This window comes from Cinclus cinclus, chromosome 24 (assembly GCF_963662255.1).
Source record: "Cinclus cinclus chromosome 24, bCinCin1.1, whole genome shotgun sequence".
In the NCBI taxonomy this organism is placed as follows: Eukaryota; Metazoa; Chordata; class Aves; order Passeriformes; family Cinclidae; genus Cinclus; species Cinclus cinclus.
The window spans coordinates 7301202-7324104 of NC_085069.1; the positions used below are offsets into that span (position 1 = coordinate 7301202).

Below are 22903 nucleotides of genomic sequence, written 5' to 3' on the forward strand. Positions count from 1 at the left end.
CATTCAGCACAGCTGGACAAAACCCAGCACATGGGAGATGAAGCTTTGGTCCTTCCTCTGGCCCAAAGGCCCCGTTATTTGGCTGAGGTAAGAGCCACCAAAAGGAAATTACAGACTACATGATTACTTTTGCCTTGGCACTAATCCTGGAACCCTAGAATGGTGTGGGTTAGAAAAAACTTTTAAAAAAATGGTCCAGTCCCACTTTATGTCATGGGTAGAGACACCTTCCACTACACCAGCTTATCTAACCTGGCCATGAACACTTCCAGGGATGGGGCAGCCACAGCTTTTCCGGGAAAACAGAAGAAATATTATACACCAGCTGTGTGTAATTAGGATTTTTAGGTATATTTAAAAAAAATAAGATTAAACCAGTGACAATACATACAATGAAGGTCAACATCCTCTTTATATAATCCAGCATTATTTTACAGAATCCAATGTGTAACAATTTTTTCCTCTTCTATTATTTGAGACTATAAAAGCTTTTTAAATTACATTAACCAACCTCTCTCCTCTCATCCCATGTTATCACAGCAGTGAGAGCAGGGCAGCACAGAAAAGTGGTGAAAACAACATGTTGTGTGGAAACATATAACTTGTTCCAAAACTTTTGGAAAACGTGTTTTGTTTAGGAGATAAGGTCCTGAAACAAGAAAATTGAAGAAAACTTAGGTGGAAAGAGGAAAAGAAAAAATAAAGGCAGGAACAAGTGTTTAGCAAGCTGGTGATGGCATGACACCAGTGGGAAAGGAGAGCTCAAAAAAGCAACTACATTAATGTAGAAGTTCTTCTTTAAAGTGTAGATGTCTGTAACATGAAGGTTTTGCCTATTACTGCCCCTGAAATTTATTTTTCTTTGAAAAATTAGGAATAACCTTTTCCAAAGCAGTGGATTCTGCAATCCCGTGGGACCACAGAAACCTCTTGGAACCTTTCCTCCCCCCTGTGTATCTTTCCAGACGAACAAGGCACAGAAAATACCAGCAAACCACTCCACTAAAGCCACAAAATCAGTGACCTCAAAAAGGAAGGCACCTTCTGAAAAACGTATAATTAAATTAAATTTTTACCTATCTTACCAATATTATTACAAACCCTCCCAAATAAGTGATCAAAATGGTCTTCTGTCTGAACAGACATCCCTACTCAATGTTCAAGGGAGAAAATTACCTGGTTTTGAAAAGGCTTATATGAATTTTAAATATATGTAGATTAATTCTGCCCTTCAGACTTTCTTCTGTTAACATGTTCCACATACACACCAGGCCAACGGGTCTGCAGTTCCCCAGAGCTCCCTCCAGGCCCTTTGTAGCACTTGATGCCACAATCACCATCCATCAGCTGCCTCGTGTTAAGAGAGTTATAAACAAGCAGTTACCCAGTAGAGGAGCAATTCAGCACCCCTGATCACCTCCTCATGACCTGCTCTACCTTCACTGCCATCTCAGGCAAAGCTCTGCCATCTTGTCTTTGCAGTGCCTGTACCCACACACTGGCTACCCCCTGCTCTGCTTCTGGACTGATTCTCTGTAATTAGAGCAGTAAAAAGTTAAAACTTGCACTAGGGGGCTAGAAAGGAACTGAAAAAGAAAAACAAAAAGTAGTTTTTCTCTCTAGACATCAGTGCAAGAGCACTGCTGAAGTATTTTACAAGCATCCAAGAATGATCAAAGGTAGGTATCAAATTATACTGGCAAATTAAATTGGAACAGGAGTGGCAGAGCAAAGGCCAGCAGCAAGCCTAAGCTGCACATAAACAAAATCTCATTCATTCTCCTACCATATCCCTAAGATCAAACCAAGATATTGTAACCATAAAAGAGAGAAGAGTGAACTGTATAATAGCCCAAGTAATCCCAAGTTAGAGCATGTGAGAGACTGAATCCTGTTCACTACATAAAGCACAGTTTATGACCAGCACTACACAGCTACAAGCCAATATAAATTCATTGCTTGATAACAGCATTTAAAATAAAGGCAAGAGTTTAAGAATACATAATGTAATTTTATTTCTGTGCAAGTCATTCAAATTTTGCTATGCTAAAACTAATTCAGTTGGGTTAGTTGATACCACCAGAGCTGTAATTACATTGACACATATGCAAAACTGTTCCATTCATATGAAACTGGATTTAGGATCCCTATTGCTCTGCTGGTAGCAGCTTCACAGAATATTCTATCCTTAAAATGAAGCTGCTTATCTGGCAAGGCACAAGCCTGAATTAACTGAACTTGTTTATTAACACTTGAAAAATTGCATTATACTGCATTTACAAGGTGGGTTTTACCTAAGAAAATTGCTAATTCAGCCACTTGTAGCTTTTGGTAGTTTATTTGCTTCTCGAATTCTTTATTTCCTTGCAAAATTAAAGGAGCTGTTAGAACTTTCTGTTTTGAGGAGTGATGACTGCTCATCATCCTTTCCTTCCACAGAGGAGCAGGGCCAAGGACACATGGCACGCCTCAAGGATTCAACTGAAATATTTAATAACCTTGTGATTATTTGTGTGAACACAGATGGTTGAAGCAGACTGGCACTGGCACAGGAGTGCCATGCTCCTCATCATGAGGGGATTTAAGACCCAAAACCTCTCTGAGGCTTTGGTGCACACGAATCCTGTGACAGCATCAATGTCCCAGGATCAGGTCTGGTCCTTTAAGTGTAAATAAAGGGAAAGCAGCACTCTCAGGGCCCCGTTCCAAGCTGAAAGAGCAACAGCCATGACACAGAACAGGGCCAGGACCATTTATTGACAGAAACACACCCATCTGGTGACTTCCCTTCCCAGAACTACCTTCTCACTTACACCTACTCATTTCCATGGCTGAGAAGATAAAAAGAAAAGCACAACAGGGATAAAACCTGTATTGTCCTAATCCTGCCCTCATCTCTGCAGAGAAAACGTTTGTGGATATTTCAAGTTTAAGCCTTCCATAACCTGCAGACATCCGCAACCAAAGGACACCCACACAAAGGCTCCAGGACACCCCATCCTCAGGGATAGCGTCTCATCATGTGTGGTGGCTACCTGGGCTTACAAAACACACCCACAGGTGACTCTGTGTGCCTGAGATGAATCAAGCTGCATTACATACACACCTTTTAAAGCAGGGAAGAAGAATAAAGAAATTAAAAATCAGCCTGTAATCCAAGAGCAAAGTGCTGCTGGAGACCCCAGGCATGGTGGCTGCTCCTCCTTCCTCTGCAGAGGGATTTTTCTCCCCACCACAGAAACTCTGGAGCAGGACATTGCAGTGGAAGTATCAGACAAACCTGGTGATAAAACCACAAGTTTAATGGAACCTGATCAAGGCTTCCTGTATGGTTAGAGCCAGGCAGCTACAAATCACATCACAAATGAACCTCTGCAAAAGTAATGCCCAATCTTTGGGCAAGTGACTCACCCAACACCCCTGTGTGGTCATTCCTTCTTCACACAGGAAGAAGTTTCCAAAACAAGCTGTCCTGTTGTGACAGGAGAGGACCAGAGAACATGGCCAGCTGGAGATGAGGGCTTTTCCTTAGAAAATAAGCAGCCCGGGAGAATGCAAGGGCTTATTCCACAAGAGTGTATTCTGTGAATGCCTTTCTGTTTTCAAGTGCAGAGGACACCTCTGCAGGCACATTCCAGGAGTAGGAGGAAAGACGGAGCCATGGGAAGAGTGATGGCCTGATTTAACTCCACAGGAGGCTTTCTACACCACCTCCTCTTGCTACAGAAACCTCTCAGCTATGTCTAAAAATTAAAAATTCTCACACACCAGAAGTGTAATCATGACAGATACTCCATTTTGTGCAGCCCCAGTGTGAAACAAGGACAATTTCTCTCTCTGAAAACCCACGGAGTTTCAAGGCAATTTTTTTGCCTTTAAAACACTATCTACATTAGAGAAACTTTTGGGGTTCTCCCTCTGTTTGAGCATCTACACAATCATCTGAAATGCAGAGCTATTATTGCCTTTTCCCAGCTCCAGTGCTGTGATGACATGTTTACCACATCCTCTGCAAGGCTGAGCAGTTCAACAGCCTTGATGCAAATAAAATATCCTTGGGAAGAGCAAATTCTAAAGGTTCTGCAACAACCTCACACCAACACCAAAGGGAAAACATGGATTTTCATGGAATATTTCTATTGCAATTTCTGCTCTGTCAATATGAAAGACAGTTGGGTGTCAAAATAAGACAGATAGGGTTTGTCTTGAAAACAGCACTGAGGAAAATCCCTGCTAGAACTGGTGTCTTTCAAAAGCCAATAAAGATGATATGCCAGTTTTTTCCTTTCCTTTATTTAAGAAAATAAAAGTTACATCCTGAATCTAATGCAGAAACATCATGCGTTTGACAGGTCTCCAACAAACAAAAACCTTTCAACACAGGATTTGGTTTAATTCCAAAAGTTACAAACAGACACGCTATTTATCTGCATAAATTTCAGGGACAGTTTTGGAGCTCCAAAAAATTTTAATTGGAAATTTTCCCATTTCACATGAATAGTTACATTGGTTTAGTAGAGATAGAAGTCCATCTGTGAGTATGCAGGGACAGAGGGACACATTCATCCACCTGTTTCATCTCTGCAAGCCCAAATGGTTTCCATTTGAGTATGTGCCTGTCAAAACAAATCACAAGTCCCAAAATAATGGATGAAGAATCCCAAAAATGGATAGTAAGAACTGACACACCAGGAAAAAAATCTTCAGCATGTGTTACTGTAACTGAACTGAAACCTTCTCCACTAGGTTTCATTGCTGGAGACAGAATCCCAGAATCACTGAGGTTGGAAAAGACCTCCAAGACCATCGAGTCCAACCTGTGCCTGCTCCCACCTTGTCACCAGTCCAGAGCACCGAGTGCCACATCCATTCATCCCCTCCAGGGATGGGCACTCCACCACCACCCCGAGCAGCCCTTTCCAGTGCCTGACCACCTCTTCCATGAAGAAATTCTCCCTGAGACATCTGGGTTTGCCACATTAAGAGCCTAAAACAGAACTGAAAATCCAGATGCCCAAACCACAGTGAAATGTTGTGTACATTTTAGGGTTTTTTTTAAGAAGGGACAACTCAGTAATTCTGACAAAACACAAGTTTTCTACTCATGAATCCTCTAGGCAGACAGAGATTGCAAGGCATCAGGGAAACTTCAGTGGAAAACTAATTATGCCCAGAAAAAATACATTATACACCTGGAATCCCCCAAATCTATTGGCACTTTCCAGGTAACTGGGTCCTTGGCACTGCTATGCACTCTGAGACACAGGGTGGGCCTCACACCCAACCTTCACTCCTACACAGGAACAGGAACTTCAGATCGGTGTCATGCTGACAGAATGACAGAGAATTCAATGAAAAGAAATGTAAGCCTACTGTAAACACTATGGTATAAAAATACTTAAAAAGGAGCAAAGTGTCTCCAAACACCGACAATTTTAAGCACAATATCCTTCAAAAATCAGCCTCACAGCTAATGAGCATCAGAACTTTAACAGCTTTTCCTCAAATTCTACCTTGGTAATGATTGCTTATTTACTTACTTTCATTTCTAGAAGCTCACTCTTTCAGTGAAAAGCAAATATTTATTTCCCTCAGCACAAAAGGGTTTTATAAACCACTCAAATAGAATTTGTGGTCATTTCAGAAGGCAGAAGGAAAACATTATCTCAATCCCATTGTTCTAACATTTTGAAAACAAATGACTTGGTGTCTGTAGCATTTTCAACTCACTCCTCAGCAGTCCTACTTCAGCAATGCTCAGAAATCAAATTTTTCCATTGCACATTCATTTAACGTTTTGTATGAGAAAATCTGCACATCTGAGCAAGGAGGTGACGAACTCAGATTATATAAAACTATTGCAACAACTCAAAGACAAATAACCACCAGCAGCATCACTATCTGACACTAACTCCCTCCTAGTGATGGCTTCCTTACCAACCAGGAGCCCCAGGATTCCTTATTGTACATTGATTTTCCGCAGTTACGGGAGGCTGAGGAATGCCCAACACAATCCCAATCAAAGACCGTGCACAACAAATTGTCCAAATACTCACAGGGCTTTGCTTGCTCTCCCCATCCCCAGCACGTGCAGCGCAGTCAGCCAGGCTGGAATTCAGGGGTGCAGCTGCCTGGAGAGCACCCTGGCACGATCCAACCCCTCCCTCTGCCTTGCGCCGGCTCCGTCCTGCTGCTCCCCACGTCAGGGTGATGTTACAGGTGACACCTCCCGCTGTTGATGTCAAGCTCTGCTCCCAAAAATCACGAGCACCCTCTCCCTGCGGCACCCGCTGCCCCTGCAAGCATCACCTGCACATCCTCGGGGTGCCAGGAGGCAGGCTCCAGGAGGATTCCAGAGAAGCTTATGGACGCACAGCCTTCCCTCTTCGCCAAGTCTCCCCGTGTCAGAGAGCTGCTTTCATTCCTACCAGAACGCTGCAGCAAATGGAGCCTCTACGCCTCCCTTGGGGGGAAAAGGAAGGAATTTTACAGTTTCTTTCTGTGGCGCAGCCTAATTTGCTCTTTTCCTAGAGCAAACTGCTGAAAGAAGAGGGAAATAATGGATCAGGAGACCAGAGTTACTGATTCATGGATGCTCTCCCGAACATTTTGGAGTAAGCTGAGGGGCTGGTGATGCAGCCCAGGACCAGAGCTGATGAATGGTGCAGTGCTGCTGTTGTCATAGCAACTAAGAGGAAAAGAAAAAAAGGCAGCACCATATAAGGAGCTGTGACATGGATTCTGGGAACAATGTCTACTAAAAGGCTGTAAGCCCTAGGATGCTTTAAAGCTGCAGCACCCCCTTGGCTGGGGACAGGTTTCAGAGTTCACATTGAAGCACAAATTTCGGCACAAATTTCCCATCCAGCCCAGAAACATTTGCAACAGAGAGCTGCACCAAAACAATGTGGTTCTGCAGTGTGTACAAATAACTGGAATTGAAACAGTTGAAATTATTAATTAAGGGAAATGGTGGGACACTAATAAGGACCCCCAGGTATGCACAGCCCCACACAGGTGAGGAGCTCGGTGGTTACAGAGTGAGGCTGAGATGAGCCCAACTGCAGCACCATCAGTGGCTGAGTGTCTGAGCAGCACTGACACCAACACAGATCCTGCCAGGTCTCCCAGAGACAGGAGAACATTCCCAAATTAACCCATAACCCAAGCACTGCTGGGCAAGGGAAGGCTGGCAGAGCCCCCAGAGCATATTGAGGTATGGCAGAGAAGGGAAAGCCAGCTCACACACACCTGCCATCACAAGCTGTGAGCAAGGCCAAGGTTTGTATTCCATGTGCAACACTGGGGAAAAAGTACATTATTTACCAGAAGCACCATCAGCTGCTTTTCACTTAATGCATGTGCTCAAACAGACAACACACAGTGAGGGAGAGAATGGCCACTGTCGCACCCAGCACAACCACAACACTGCAGGGCTGGAGCCTGGGCTCAGCATCTGAAAGTTTAACAGTCAGAAATCCTCCCATTGATGATTTATTTTATTTTCAAACACAGAATATCAGAATGTCCTGGGTTAGAAGGGAGATTAAAGATCATGCATTTGCCACTGCCATGTCCATGGGCAGGGACACCTTCCAGTATCCCAGGTCACCCCAAGCTCTGTCCAACCTGGCCTTGGACACTTCCAGGGATCCAGGGACAGCCACAGCTGCTCTGGGCACCCTGTGCCAGGGCCTCACCACGTTCATATCACAGAATCATTATTATGGTTGGAAAAGACCTTGAAGATGATCACATCCAACCATCAAACTTGCAACACAATCACATTCCACACTAAATCATGTAGTCTAGTGCCAGGGCCACACTTTTTTTGAGCACTTCCAGGAGTAGTGACTTCACCACTTCCCACATGTGCCAGCACTGACAGCTTCCCCCCAGCACTCCCACCCCTGAAGCTGTGCCTCATCATCTCTCACGCTCCCACCCAGCTGGGCTGGTACAACAATTTGGAGAGAATAAGGGGTCCTGGGGCCTGCAATTGTTCATCTGGACTTATCACCACTAAAGAAGAAACAATAAAGTTTTCAAGTAGAGCGATCTGAGCTTTTTAGTCCCACAATTACAGTTCACATCAAAGAATATTTGCTGAAGATATAGAGAAGGGAGATGTGACACTTCTCGTGGCTACTCCCAAGAGTTGCAAAGGTATCCCATGAGGGATGGAAAGAAGACAAGACCCCAGCACTAGAAATGTGACTGTGTCACATTACCTGTGACACAGGCAATGTTGTGTGTGAGGTCCCCAGCCCAGATGGACCTGAAGGGTGTTGAGAACCACAGTGGTCAGTCCCTTACTGGCATCACTGGGAAGAGCAAGTCTCCATCCTGCTGAGCCTTGCTCTCACCATCTCAGAAGGATCTAGTGAAAAAATATACATTTCTTTAGGAAAGAGGCTGCTATTAGCTGCCTGAACCCACTGATTTATAGGAATATTCCTACTGATTTATATGAATTTTTTTTCTTCGGGAAAGTTCCCACATTCCCCAAACACAAGGGAGAAGCACTCTCAAAGAGGGGATCTGCAGTGAAGCCAGTTCCCCAGGACCATGTCTTTGAAGACACTGAAGCAGCTAATTCACACTGGATAAAGCAGGAATCAGGCCTCTGAGAATCCAAACCGAAACACCTAGGGCAAGTTTTGCTGAACAAACAAGATTTCTTTCCTAAATTTCTTGCTAATGTTGTCCCCTCCTCACTCTCTGCACAGGCACTCACACACATGCTCTTTCCAAGAGAATCCCAATGCTTGCAAGTGTCATTTGATAGAAAAAATAGCAATAGCCAAGTACAGTGATGAATAACATTATCCCTGTGCATATAAATGCACAATATGTAAATGAACACTCCTTCCGGAGGAGGAGGAGTGGGATGCAGCACACGGCTTTGTGCAAACCCTCTGCACATGGTGGATTCCACAGGACTGGAATAAAACATGAGCTGAGTCTTTCAGCCCAGTATCTCCTTTATTAACCTAATGCACGTATTTTTTGGCACCAATTCCCAAAAGCACTTGCATACATTAATCCCTAAGCACCCTCCTGGAAAGCACTGCTGTCCTCAAGGCAGGTATACAGAGCACCTGCATTATTTTCATCACAGTTATGGCTTTGAGTCAGCAATAACACACCCTTGATATACAGTAGAATATTTAAGCCCATTGTTTCAACAGTAGTTGCTCTTTGTGCCACAAGCATAGTAACTGCTAAGTGCTAGTTTTATTGCAGACACAAACCAAAATCGTGTCTTACATCACTTATCCTGGGCTGGGAGGGTGGGGACTTTTCTTTCTCTTTATTATACGTTTTCCACATTATGTTTGTTAATAAAGCCACTATTACAAAAAAAAAAAAACAAAAACAAAAACAAGAAAAAAAAAACAAAACAAAAACACAAACTGAGGTTGACCGTGCTGATTTAAGTATGTTTTTAGCCAGTGCTAAACAAGAGGTAACACAGGCAGGAGGGGGAGAGCCAATTACTTATGCTGACTATTACTTCCCCCCTTAGAGCCACAATGATCTTAGTTTTTGTTTTTCTTAATCATCAGACTATTCAGCAGAGTGGAACTTGCACCCACATGGAATATTTATCACCCTCTGAATCCAGCCAAGTCTTCATACCCAGCAAACCCAGATACCAACATGTGAGTGAGTGATCTTAGTTCCTCTGGATAGAAAACTCTCATTCTGTATAATGTGTTCCTGAGGCTTTTTACCAAAAATGGACATTTTAACCTTTCTGTGGATGAAAAGCTGCCTTGGTTACATATCAGACAGATTAAGAACTTTTTAAAAGATTATATTATCATAGAATTATGTAATGATTTGGGGTGGAAAGGACATTAAAGCCCACGCCCCTGCCACAGACAGGGACACCTTCCACTGTCCCAGTCTGCTCCAGCCCCAGTGTCCAACCTGGAACTGGGCACTGCCAGGGATCCAGGGGCAGCCACAGCTGCTCTGGGCACCTGTGCCAGGGCCTGTCCACCCTCACAAGCAGGAATTTCTTCCACACATCCAACCTAAATCTCCCCTCTTGCAGTCTGAACCCATTTCCTCTCTTTAAATTACCACCTGCAACAGCCACTGCTGGAATTCCAGGGCTTTTGAGCAACTAGTGATATGCTCCAAAGAGCAGCCCTGCCCAATCATGGAATCTTGCCTGTCACAACTCAGAATCCCCACTATCCTTTCCAAGTTCTCATTTCCAAGAGGGCAGAGGAAACTAGAAGCACCAAGTGCATCAAAGTTCCCTTTTGTACACATAGATCAGGTCGTATTTGGTAAAAACTTGTTTTGGAGGTTTTCCTCAGCACAAGCCCAGGACCCTGGCTGACCATAAAGCTGGGCAGAGAGGGGTCAAATTTTAGGCAAGAAGCAAGTTGCTCAAAAACCGTTACCAGTAGAAATATTTTTTTTTTAGGCTTTTGTATGGATGTTGGATTCCAAGTGCTTTAAAAAATCACACTACTGTACCATCTCTAAGTATTCATACCAGAGTCCGGACAGGTTAGATAAACAAAGCAGCATCTAAAAATATGCATGAACCAAAAAAATCACTTTACTATAGAAGTTAATAATTTCTCTCATCTTCTCAACATTCAAAAGTAAAGCATCAACTTCTTTAAAATCACTGTAATGCTTCAACTGTGCATAAACAGCAACACAAAGTGGAACCAAAACACACTTTGATAGAAATTTCTCAAAAACTAGAGAATATCTGTAAACCAAAGAGATCGTTTTCAGCAAGAAAGATTTCTCTGTCAACACAAAAATCCATCCCTGACTGAAGCAGATGCTATAATAAACAAGGGAATGACTTTGATACAGAAACTGTTCAAAGCTTTTTCTTACAGATTTTTGCACCAACTGACCTTAAAAGCCCCAGTGAACTTTATTTAAGTCCTTACCAGTCAACTTCTTCACAGGTTGGAGCCGAACACTGATAGACTGATGTGTGAGTAAGGGGGAGGATGGAAGGGAGCGGGACATGCCCTCCATTATCCGAATGTGCTGCATACCTTCGGTCACTGGGAGAGGTGGAATAGCGTAGTCGGGTTCAAAAGCACAGTCGTTCTCTGTGGAGGTGCCTGATGGGGAGAGGAAAATAAAAATGAATTGGTTAGAATGCAAGGGAAAGAATTCTGCTTCCATCACTCCAAAAGGGCTGGCAGGAGGGAGCCCTGCGCAGAGCTCACTTGCCAACTGCTCGTTCCCTTTGCACACATGTGACACATCCCTTGAAGAAATTCAAAAGAGCATCTCAGTACCCCTTTTATAACATGAACAGCAGAACCATGAAGAATTTCTTTCAGTGCTCTTAATTTGTCTTTCAGAGTCTTAGAGTCGCTGCTTTTTTTAGTGAACACAGTTTTTAGGTTTTTTGCCGGTTTCTGATAAAAATCCTCCCAGCTAAATTAAATTTCAATAGGAGGACCTTTAGACCAAAAAAATCTGCAAAACCCAAATAAAATGAAGATCAAACACCTCTAAAAACAGCCACCAGCTCCAACTCTCCCAAGAGACGTACAAAGCCCGTGTGGGGGTCGCATCACTACAGATCCACAGTGAAATACATGGAACAGCATGAGAACAAGTGAAGATAGAACAATGAAAGGATTCATTGCTAATTGTAACCAATATTAATGAACAGTGCAGGGAAGGTGCTGCAGATCAGCAAGAGTCAGGAGCCATAGGGTTCCTCCTAGTAGCTGCAGATGTGGAAACACTGTGGTCAAGGACACCTGGATCTCCACTCCTCAGTCAGATGAACAACCTAACCCAGACAACTAATAATTCACAAGCAAAACCAACCCAAACTGTTAGCATTAATGCTTCACTAATTTTTAATTAATATTTCAATGAGAAGGCCAGACTTGTGTCACACTGTTACAAGACGGATTTTAGCTCCTATTGATGTTTTCCCTCCATAAAGACATTCCTCACTGGATTTCCACCAGATAGGTGTGCTGTTTTCAGTGGCTTGTGAGAGTTTGCTTAAAAGAGAAAATGTTTGCTGGACAGAAAGAGATGGACTTAAAGTGGAAATAAGACAGAAGCGTGAGAGCCTCAAATACACGGTACTTCAAAGGAGACAACAGAAGAACTGTATTGCCAATATCCAAAGTACAATATGAACAACCCAAAATATTGCTTGTGATCAGCACAACAACCCATGTTGAATTAACCATCAAAAGTCCTGGACCGGTTCCTGTAGGGTTCTAGAAGGCTGCAGCACCAGTGGCTAGAATTCATCCATTCCTGGTGCCAGCATTCAGGAATGTCTCTCAGCAGTTTTGTACTGCTCTTTACTCGAAAGCCAAATAAGCACTGAAGCTCTTCACACCTACACTGGTTCTGACAGTTCAAAACGCAACTCACTCTCCACTTGCTCATCCGTCACCAGTTACCATGAGCTCTCTGCAGGCTCTGCCAGCCTGGCCAGGCTCACCAGGAGTGTCAGGGAAGACAAACCACCATTGCTGCCAAAACTAGCATCCAAAAAGCCAATCCATGATGGATTTTTAAAATACATTTGGCACCACGCATGAAAATAAAGATTTGCCACTAATGACTTTGATTCATGAAAATAATTTCAACTGCCCCAGGCTAAATTTTAGGGACGTATAAACCATGGGCATCTCCTGCAGCTTAAAGTCTGGGAAAGACTTACAAATCTCTGTGCCTTTCACTGGTTATTATGGTGTAAGTTCCCAGTGCCTTTGATCAATCTACTTAAAAGCAAAGGCAGTATCTTATATAGAAATAAAAGTAATTATAGGTGGGCAAAGCTTTCCCTCCTAAAATTCAAATGCTTTACAACAAAACAGTAAACTCACAAAACATCCACAAGGTACTACCTTCATTCCACACATATCAAAATTTCTCTCTCCTCCTTGGCAGAGTAAATAATCACACAAACAAAACCCCTGCAACAGTCTGAAACTTCTCATCAGAAAGAATATTTGGCTTATCAAACCCTAGAATTAGGGCTCATTGATGGCTGAACTGTAACTTTAACTGCTTGCTTATATAATACATTTAAATAAAATAAACTATTTCTTGGAGTTTTACAAGACTATCACAGCATCATTCAGGTTGGAAAGACCTTTAAGATCATCAAGTCCAACCATCAACCCAGCATCACCACTATGTTCACCACTTAAACCTTGTCCTTAAGAGTGTTTTCTCTTGTCCTTCCAATGAACCTCTGAAGACACCTGAGCATCACACACAGTAACGTGGAAGGTCAGACAGCAGGAAGACAACTGCCCCATTTCAGCTGGGTGCTTTATCCAAGGATAAAAAACTTCCTTAACCCACCACCATGAAAAATACCCATTAGCACGTGCAGACAGATTTCAAGTGATGGACATAGAGCTGGGAAAAGTTAGAGATAATGCGTCTGTAGAGCAGAGAGACTTCTCCTTCCATGCTGCAGAAAGTCTGCCTCTACATTTGCATTCACTGATCCAAATGGAAATATTTAGCTCAGAAGCTTGTTGCTCTAAGAACTTGGAAGCTTTTTTACCTTTTCCCCTTCTATTCCCTCTCACGCTGAAACTTCTTGCTAGTTACTGCTGTCACAGTCACTAAAGCGAAGAGGTACAGATTGGTGACTCTTGGGCAAGGATTTGCAAAGAAAAAAAATCTCCTCTTACTCTGCCAAAACCCATGCCTTTCCCACAGCAGCAGAGATCCAGAATAGATGGGTTGAAAGAGAGAACAGAATGTGTTCAGGTAGCTCCCAGCAGCAGCTGCCTCTGAGCTGCTCTGTCCCGTAACAAGAAACCATTGGACACAAGCCAAACACAGGGAAGAACATGCCAGGGACCCACGGCAGAGCAAAGCTCAGCCTCTAGCACAGTTACACAGCAACAACTTCATTTGAGCTCAGAATGGGAAAGAACAGCCACTCCCTCTGAACGTCAAAGCACTTCTCCTTGTATGCAAGCTGCCATGGGATATGTGCAGCTATAAATTCCCTGGCTCCTTCCTAATTTTACTTTAAAACAAAAAAATGTAAAATAATAAATTTAAATACAGTAATTGCAAGATCCTATGTGAACAGAGCAGTTGATGCTTCAGGGTTTTAGCTACCAATTCCAATCCCCCTAAATCTGATCACAGCTTCAATGACTCAAAATCATCTCACTCAGGCAACACTGGAATACTGCCAAAAAAGGACAATTGTCTGGAGAAGATGTCCCCATAATAAGTCACTAGGACACCATGACAACAACAGGCTTGAGCCTAAATAAAAGGAAAATTATCGTTGCAATCCCAGAGAGAATAAGTCAATGTACATAGAACCTACTAGAGCCCTACTTCCAAAAAAATGCTGCTCAGTCTCAAAGTCTCAATGTGTGAGAATACAGCATTTGCACAACCCTCACAAATGAGACAATACTTAAAACTAAGTAAAGCTGCTTCAGAGGACACATAAACCAGCACAGATCTAAGACCTGCTGTCAGGGACAGAAATCCCCATTACAGGGTTCTGTATGGTGCTAACCAACCACCAAACCTACTCTAAGTGATGGATACTCAACAAGAGTCTGTTGGATTGTTATTTAAAGAACATAAACCCTGTTTTAGCACTTTCTTCCTTGGACCTTTTGTCCTCTTCCTGTGGGATGAAACAAACCAAAGCAGAAGATGCAACGTGGGACTGTTCAGCCCCCAGACAGGTACACACAGGTCCTTCTCCTCTGCATCCCAGGGCTTGAGGAAGGATAATCTGGTTATGGTGAACCTTCCAAGTACCCCCTGTGACAACAGGGGAAGGAAAGTAGAAACTTGGAAATCAAATGTTGTTTTGGGCTGATATGTGCTAAAGAATCCCAGCACCACCAGCTCCAACAGCAGAACACTGCCCTTCTGGCTGCAGTACAGAGACACCATGATCCGGCATCTCTGGTTCACCTGTGCTGTGCCAGGAATTAGGTGAAACTCCGTCAGCCACTCTGGCTTGTGAATCTCAGTACATTGGTAGCTGTGTGGGTAACAGAGATGGTACAAAGTCTGCCAGGTCACACAGTTTGATGAGAAACACAACACGTGGGAGGATTCAAAGGTGAACAAGTAAGATGAGTCCCCGAGGCAGAACAACACTCAGGTTTTACCTTGCCCAGCTCGGCTCTGACGGGAGTCTACACTTGCCTGTCTTCGGTCTGGTGGCTCCTCGTTCCCTCCATCTGCATGAGAACCAAAACAGCACAAGTAGAACATCACAGTGGACAGGTCAGGCAGATCTTTTCCTTGAGTCCCATCACCTATCTCAGGGGAACAGTAGGACAAAAGGTCCCTCTGGCAGATTGAAACTGGGGAAACTGCTGCTTGACTCTGTTGCTCCTTCAACCTTTGCCCACAGCTCACTGCAATGAAATCCATGAGGTCCTCGGGACAGAAGGAAGGTTTTACTTGTTCCTATTGATCCCACAGATATCTGAATGAGATAAAAACCAAATTTTGCATCTTCAAAGAGTTCCTTCACTTTGGACTGTTATATCAAAAAATAAAAATATTAAACATTGGAATAAAGAGATCCAGAAAAAAAAAATTTGAAATATGAAATCTGAAATGGTGTCCCCTTAAAATTATTTGTCTGCTAAAAACCAGGAAGGCTGGGAAGAACAAAACCGCTTATTACATCCTCTCGAAACTGTTTAGGAAAGCAGCTACAGTCGTCAAATCCCAAATCTATCTGGGCAAATGCAAAGTGGGACACAGTGTACAATATTATACAATTAATTACAGGCTGCTCTTCATTGATCAACTCACCAGATTAGAAACAATAGATACACCCATCAATACAGATACTTGAGTACATGGAGTCTCTGGCACCTGAGAGCAAAAAAGAAGCCCAGCTCCAGAGACTGGGAAAAAGCAAACCCAGGGATTTCAAATGCAGGCTGTAGTTCAGCAGTTCTTAGCCCTTATAGCAGGGGAAGGGGAAGCTTTTAAAATCTCTAAAAATAGTTTTGAAATAACTGATTTCTTAAATAGCTGTCTGAAAACTCAATAGTTCGTTCAGCATCGATGTGTTTTGATGATACTAAAAGCAACTTGCATTTTGATATATTTGTATCTCTGGATAGCTCTACAGAAGTTGTTGGAGGGGCCAGTTATACCATAATTTAACTTTTATCAACTCTGGCTACACATGAGCTATGTCTGGCTTGATGGGAAGCTGTAAATTGCAGCACAAGAGCAGAACTAAAATGGGGACTAAAAATTTCGGTCCACCCCAAAATGAGAGGAACCACAGCCCAGGACAGGAGAGGTTTTCTGCTCCCTCTTCTGCTCCCAGCTCTCAGTTTTCCTGAAGCAATGCTCAGGCACCTCGAACACATGCCAGGCAGGCCATTTCTGTCACCTCTGCATCTTTCCCTGCTGACACAGCAGCTGCATGTGAAGGTCATCTGTCTACAGCAGCCCAGAATCCTGATTTTAAATGAGCTGCACCCGCCCAGATAAGCCATCAGCTTCCAGGTGCCAGGGAGGCCAGAGATCACAACACCTGCCCAGTTCCCTTTTACATTCTGGTTGCCAGAAGGATGTCACACTGCAAATACAACTTCAACTGGGATATGTCCATAGGAGCTTCTATTAGCCCGGAGATGCCCTCTTGGAATTAGCTGCACTGAACCTTCCTACAATCAAAAGCACTAACAGAGCCCTGACTGCAGATTTTCCAGTAACACCCAGTGTTGGTTTGGCCATGGCTGTGCACATGGATGATGATATCATCATCATCCCTAATGGCCCCTGCCTACGAGCCACCACAGACAACCTCTATCTAAGTCATGGAGAAAACAAAAACCCTTTTGAACTGCAAACATAAATCCAAATCCAAAATAACTGTAAGGACTAAACATTTCAAAAGACAAGAAAGTCCCAGTATTAAAATCAGGACTAAACCCATGTATTTACCCAAAGACACATGATCATCAGCAAAAGACAAACTCCCTCCCTAGAAGTTTCATCATTCTCACAAGTTTTCAACACCAAGCTACATGGGGCTGGGTGGGTGGAACTGGATGAGCTTTAAGGTCCTTTCCAACCTAACCCATCCTGAGATCCCTGATGATTCTATGAATCAACCTCCTTCATCACATGGAAAGACAACACCTCTGCTGTACAGTTACCTAGGTGTATCAAACTCTGCCTTGAGAACAAGCCATGGCAAAGGGGCGGTCTGGGGGGCAGCAGATCTGGGGTCCTGCTCCCCAGAATACTCCAACACTCAATGGAGTGACACAAAACAGTGACAATAGGCTGCCAAAGCCATTGGGTTGGAGAAGAAGAACTGGAGTCAGGACTCTGGGATGGATCTCCCTGCAAGTTATACAATATATTATGGGGAAAGAAAGCTCATAGCAAATTACTTTCCAAAATGCATTTAGTGGGTGGGAAAGGAAAAAATAGATGACTCAGCAGATATGAAATCTTCAGTCAGCATACAACTGCTGCTGCACTTGATATTGGCTGCAGCAAAGATGGAACTTGGGGGAAATTGAGGATGGAAAGGAACAGCCACAGCTAAGACCTAAATAAATGAACTATTTAATTCTTTTTCTCTTCACTACAAAACAAAATGTTGAGCACAATCTGCTCCCAGCAGAGGAGGAGCACAGTTAGCAGGGAACAGCATCACACATAACTATGAAGTTATCTCACAGTACATGCAAAAAAGGGGACATTACTGTTTCTAAGGGAATATTAATTCTCAAATTTTTTGAACTTCCAAGTGCTTGTATTTACATTCACCTCTGTGTGCACATTGAGACTCCGTCATTGCAGCAACACTCCTCATTATTTTATTTATGCATGATTTTAGGTAGTTGCTAGTGTTTGCTTTAGCAATAGCTATTGCTTATAGACATGACCTGCTATTCAGACATTTGTGGACAGTATCACTCCAGATGTTCAATCAACTCAGTTGCTGTAATGATTGCCAGTGTGCTGAAACACCAAAGTTATTGACAAATCCTTCAATGCAACAGCTAAAATAGGTCACCAGAAGTAAATCGGTTGTGAAATCATTGCTAGACAACACAGCTATCCGTGTTAATTTAAAATAAAGTTCAGCACAGACTGAGATGAACCTGTTTAAGGTGCTTTACAGAAGTTGTCATGCAAAAGAGAAGACAGTCAAATGCCACATGGGAAGTGAATAATATTGTAAATATTGACTCAGTAATTCATATTCTCTTGCATCTTATTTGAAAGGTAGAAAAAATTCTGTGGTCTTTTAAAAAAATCACAGTGTTAAGAAAATCCATTAACTATTACAACATTATTTCAGTTTTTGAAAGCTGCTGTCCCATCAGTGTCCAGCATCTGTCCATCTGAGATGCTGGACACAGGTCAGAAACCCAACAAGGCATCTGAGTGCCTGATTCTGTGGCAAGAACAGAATAAACAGTCATGGCTATTAACTCTTTCTCTCAGTTACAAAGAGATGAAGGGATCTCAAAGACACTTTTTGACCCCGTGATTAGTCAAAGGATCAGCAGAGCAACCTCTCCTGCTGTAGCCAGGTTTGAGAAACACTCCTGCTTCCTCTTCTCCCCTCATCACCATTCCACCAGTTCTCCATTAAAACCAATGACATAACAAATCCTCCCCAATACACACAACTGGATTCTTTGAACTGACTGCTCTGACAGTGAAAGAAAATCTCAAGGTTTCAGCATTCCTAAAGAAATCCCCTGCACAAAGCACTACAATCCTGCAAACAGGAACTGGATGCATCAGCACCAGCACATCTGATGTCCGTAAATCCCACAGCACCTTTGGCATCACTTCTGTCAGCACCTCCTGCCAGTTATTCTTGTCAAAGCAAACATAACAAGTTTCATACAAAATCAAGTGCCAAGCAGCCCAATATTTCTGGTTTCCTATTTAATTAAAAGACCTTTAAAACCCACACTCTGACTAAATGTCACTCGAGATCTCTGATCTGACAAAGCAATTTTTAAGGCAGAAGAATGCAAGGGTGGGTGAGGCTGCTGCACGCATGCTGGGGAATCTGCGGCAGGAATCAACTGCATCAGATGTGCTGCTGCTCTCACAGCAACTGTCAGAGCACACTCCACTGTAACAGCTGATAAATCAACAGTTTAAATCCATATAGTATCAAAACTGTATCTGAAAAGGTGGAAGACTCACACAAAGCCAGTCAAGCTGTTAGGGATGGATCCGATTCCAGCCCAGCCCAGCATCCCTGCAGAAGCATCCCTGTTTGCACGGCATAGAGTCTGGAGATGTGGCTCCCAACTGCCTTTGTGCTCCCAAAACAGAAACACAGGGGGGGAAAAAAAAAAAAAACCTCAGAAAAAATAAATCAAACAGCTCCAGGGGCTAGAGCCCACCAGGAGGAGCCTGGAGCTGCCGGCACTACCACAGCAGGAGTCTGACCCTGGAACCCGCTGCAGCGCTGCCGACGTACGGGAGGGAGTTGCAAATCTTGATCTCAGCATTCCAGATGGATTCCAGCCTGGTAAGAAATGACATGTGCCACGTGATCTGCCTGCTGCTCTCCCCAGGGTGAGATGTGCCTGGAAAGGGGCAAAGTGCTCCCCATCTGGAGAAGGGGAGAAGAGGGAGCCCAGTCTGGTACAGAAAACAATTATTTTAATCAAAAGTCCTTCCTGGTTATTTAGTTTGTGAGTATTTTTCTGCCTCAGAAAACAATATGCACCACCACTACAAATTATTATTATGCTATAATTAATTCTATTATAAAACTATTATTATTATCGTTGTTGTTGTTGTGCCTATAAAATTATTATTGTTGTAAAAAATGGTGTTATGGTTAGAAATAGCATTATTACATATGGGGACACCACCAGCTCCCTGGGCAGCCCCTTCCAATCTTTAAAAACCCTTTCAGTGAAGAAATTCCTCTTGCTGTCCACCCTGATCCTCCCCTGGCCCAGCCTGAGGCCGTTCCCTCTCCTCCTGTCCCTGTTCCCTGGAGCAGATCCCAAATCTCCCCCGGCTGTCCCCTCCTGTCAGGGAGTTGTGCAGAGCCACAAGGGCCCCCCTGAGCCTCCTTTTCTCCAGGCTGAGCCCCTTTCCAGCTCCCTCAGCCTCTCCTGGGGCTCCAGCCCCTTCCCTGCTCCATTCCCTTCTCTGGACACTCTCCAGCCCCTCAATGTCTCACCATGAGGGGCTCAGAACTGGAGACAACAGCTGAGATGCCTCTCTGTGCCTAGCACAGGGGAAGGCAGTGCCCGGGTCCTGTGGCCACACTGCAGCTGGTAGAAATAACAGTTTGGCTTAAGAGGCTTCAGCAACTCATAAACATACTTAAGTCCATCCATTTATCTCTGAGGAAAGTCTTTGGGCAGAGCAGGAATTATGGATTTGTTTGGTTTATTGAGGGAGCTCTAACACAGATCCAGGGGAAGCATACTAAAATGCCTCAGCACCTTCCAAAAGTCAACACTTCTTTCCTCCATCTCCTCCTGCTACATTTTTATGGCAAAAACTTCCTCTTTCTAGGAGCAGAGCATGGACACTTGCTGCGACTGTGCATGACAACGCACACACTTCCTAACAGATTGCCCTAACAGAGCAGCTGTGGCTGCCCCTGGATCCCTGGCAGTGCCCAGTTCCAGGTTGGACACTGGGGCTGGAGCACCTGGGACAGTGGGAAGCATCCCTGCCATGGCTGGGGTGGCTCTGGGTGGACTCTGAGGTCCCTCCAACCCAAACCACTCTGTAATTCAGTGATAAATGGACTTCAAAATGTAAAGGTCCATTGTCTTCTTATGGGATATCCTACATTAATTCCCCATATTGCTTATTAGTTACAAAAATCCACAGAAAAAAACCCCAAAAAACAACACACCGACAAAAAAAATAACAACCCAGTGGTCAGAGGCCAAAAGACTTCTTAGAGGAACTGCAGATCTAAAAAAAAAAAATTCTTTGCCTCTGCAAGTACATTTGTTTATTTTTATTGCTTCAGTACTTGGAAACCTGAAGTTAATGTCCTACTGTGTTGGCAGCTTGTACAAAAAACACAGCAAGAAAATGCCCTTGTCATAATACATTTTATTAACTTAAATCCTATTCCTACAAGAGACATTGTCAGCATTCCTGCCCAGGAATTTCGGACACAAGCACAAATGGGGCTTTTCCCTGGCATGTATAAGAAATCAGAAAGTCATATACACCAACATCTTAGTTATTATGGAGCAGAATGAATCCTAAGTAAATTCAGATATCAGTGTCATAGACCTGTACCTGCATCATCTGAGAGGGTGTTACTTATCACTGGAAAATGCAGGTATTTCTAATCTGGGGTACGATTCATCTCACCTATTTCATACAGAAAAAGTGGCATCCTTGTTTCTATCAACATCAAGTAACTCTTTTATCCAGAAACACCTATACTGAACATGTAAATCAAACCAAACAAACCCTTCCTTTTTTTTTTAAGTGGGAAGATGACTTCATGACAAAAATATCTGGAGGTAAAAATAGTGTGGCTAATAATATTTGGAAATTATATAGTGTATTTCATTCATTAATTTTAAAACCACCATAACTATGTAACTAAGATACAAACAGTGATGATACAGCTGGATGGAGAGACACGAGAGCTTCCCATGTCACATTAGGGAAAAACAAATGCCATCAATGAGCCCACAGGTTACTGCCAACAAGGACATCAATATTGTCACTGGGTGTCTTCTGCTCAGAGATCCTCTCTGAACTCTGCACGTTTCACTTGACCAAGTTGTTCGGGTCCCATCCAACCTTCCTGGGACGGGGCACTCACAACTTCCAGGCAACATGGGCCAGTGAGGTTGTACACCTTTAAATACTTATTTTTAAATGGCCAACACGGCATTTTTTTATCCCAAATAAAAATTGGATCAATTTGCTAGTAAAATGAAAATTACTCTTTCAGCTTAAGCTTGTCCCACTGTGACTAAACAAGCCATTCCTGTTTAGTTTAAATGTGAGTTTAGAAAATGCAGAACCAAAAGCTCAGAGTCAGTACATGGTACCTTTCTGCAACTGAATATGAACATGCTGTGACATTTCATATGGGAAACACTTATTCTAGGAAGACAAAGAAAATTCAGAAAACTGGCTTGAATTAATAAGCAAATTATTATGTAAAGACCTGTTTCACTGTCATTATGTACTTCTGAAGTGGCCACTATTTAATTTAATTTCATTTTTGTCTCCCTGGGGCCTAATTGTCTTAAAGTGCTTCCAGGTGCAGCTCCTGCCCTTCCCTTGCCCCAGCCTTCCCAGGGCAGGAACCCAGAGCACAGTTCCCCTGAGCTGCTTCAGAGAATAAGCTCTATTTTCACCACTTCCCATCCATTTGAAGGGATGATCTGCTCTCTGAGTATGTCAAGGAAAGAAGTAAATGGTGCAGGTTGTACAAAGAGCAACAACAGGGACAAATGGCTTGTGGAAGGACAGGGATGTGTCTTGGGCACACATGGTGGCACAAAGTTCTTCTTTCAAGAGAAGAGAGAAGAGAAAAGGAATAGCTGGATATTCCCTTGTAAGGTGTGAGTGGGTTTTTAATCTGCAGGGCAGCTTTCAGAAGACACTTCCAAACTCAAGATCTTTTATCAGCCACTGGGATCACCACAGCAGGCTAAGGCAGCTGTGATATTTAGACACCCAGAATTCTAGTTTTTCCTACATTTTAGCACTGGGATCTCCTGACGCTTTTGTAGGTGTCCATACTGAGTAACACAGCATTGCTGTAAACTTTGAAACGAGTTTTGTTCATGGAACATAGTAATTAAAAGAACAGATGCAGCTCAAAACTTGAATTTCTAAATGAACAAGGCATAAACACCACCAAGAATACTTTCCACTGCTTTTTATGCCTTTA

The 22903-nt window shown here is 43.2% G+C and overlaps 1 protein-coding gene across 1 annotated transcript in view; it reads right to left on the reverse strand.

The window, feature by feature from the left end:
• TANC2 (tetratricopeptide repeat, ankyrin repeat and coiled-coil containing 2) overlaps positions 1-22903 on the reverse strand; it is a 120890-nt gene that overhangs the window by 85997 nt on the left and 11990 nt on the right. The window contains exons 3-5 of the mRNA XM_062507951.1: positions 15147-15218; positions 14788-14790; positions 10932-11111 (exon numbers count right to left, since the gene is read on the reverse strand). Of these exons, the coding sequence (XP_062363935.1) occupies positions 10932-11111; positions 14788-14790; positions 15147-15218 (255 nt within the window). The remainder of the gene's footprint in view (positions 1-10931; positions 11112-14787; positions 14791-15146; positions 15219-22903) is intronic.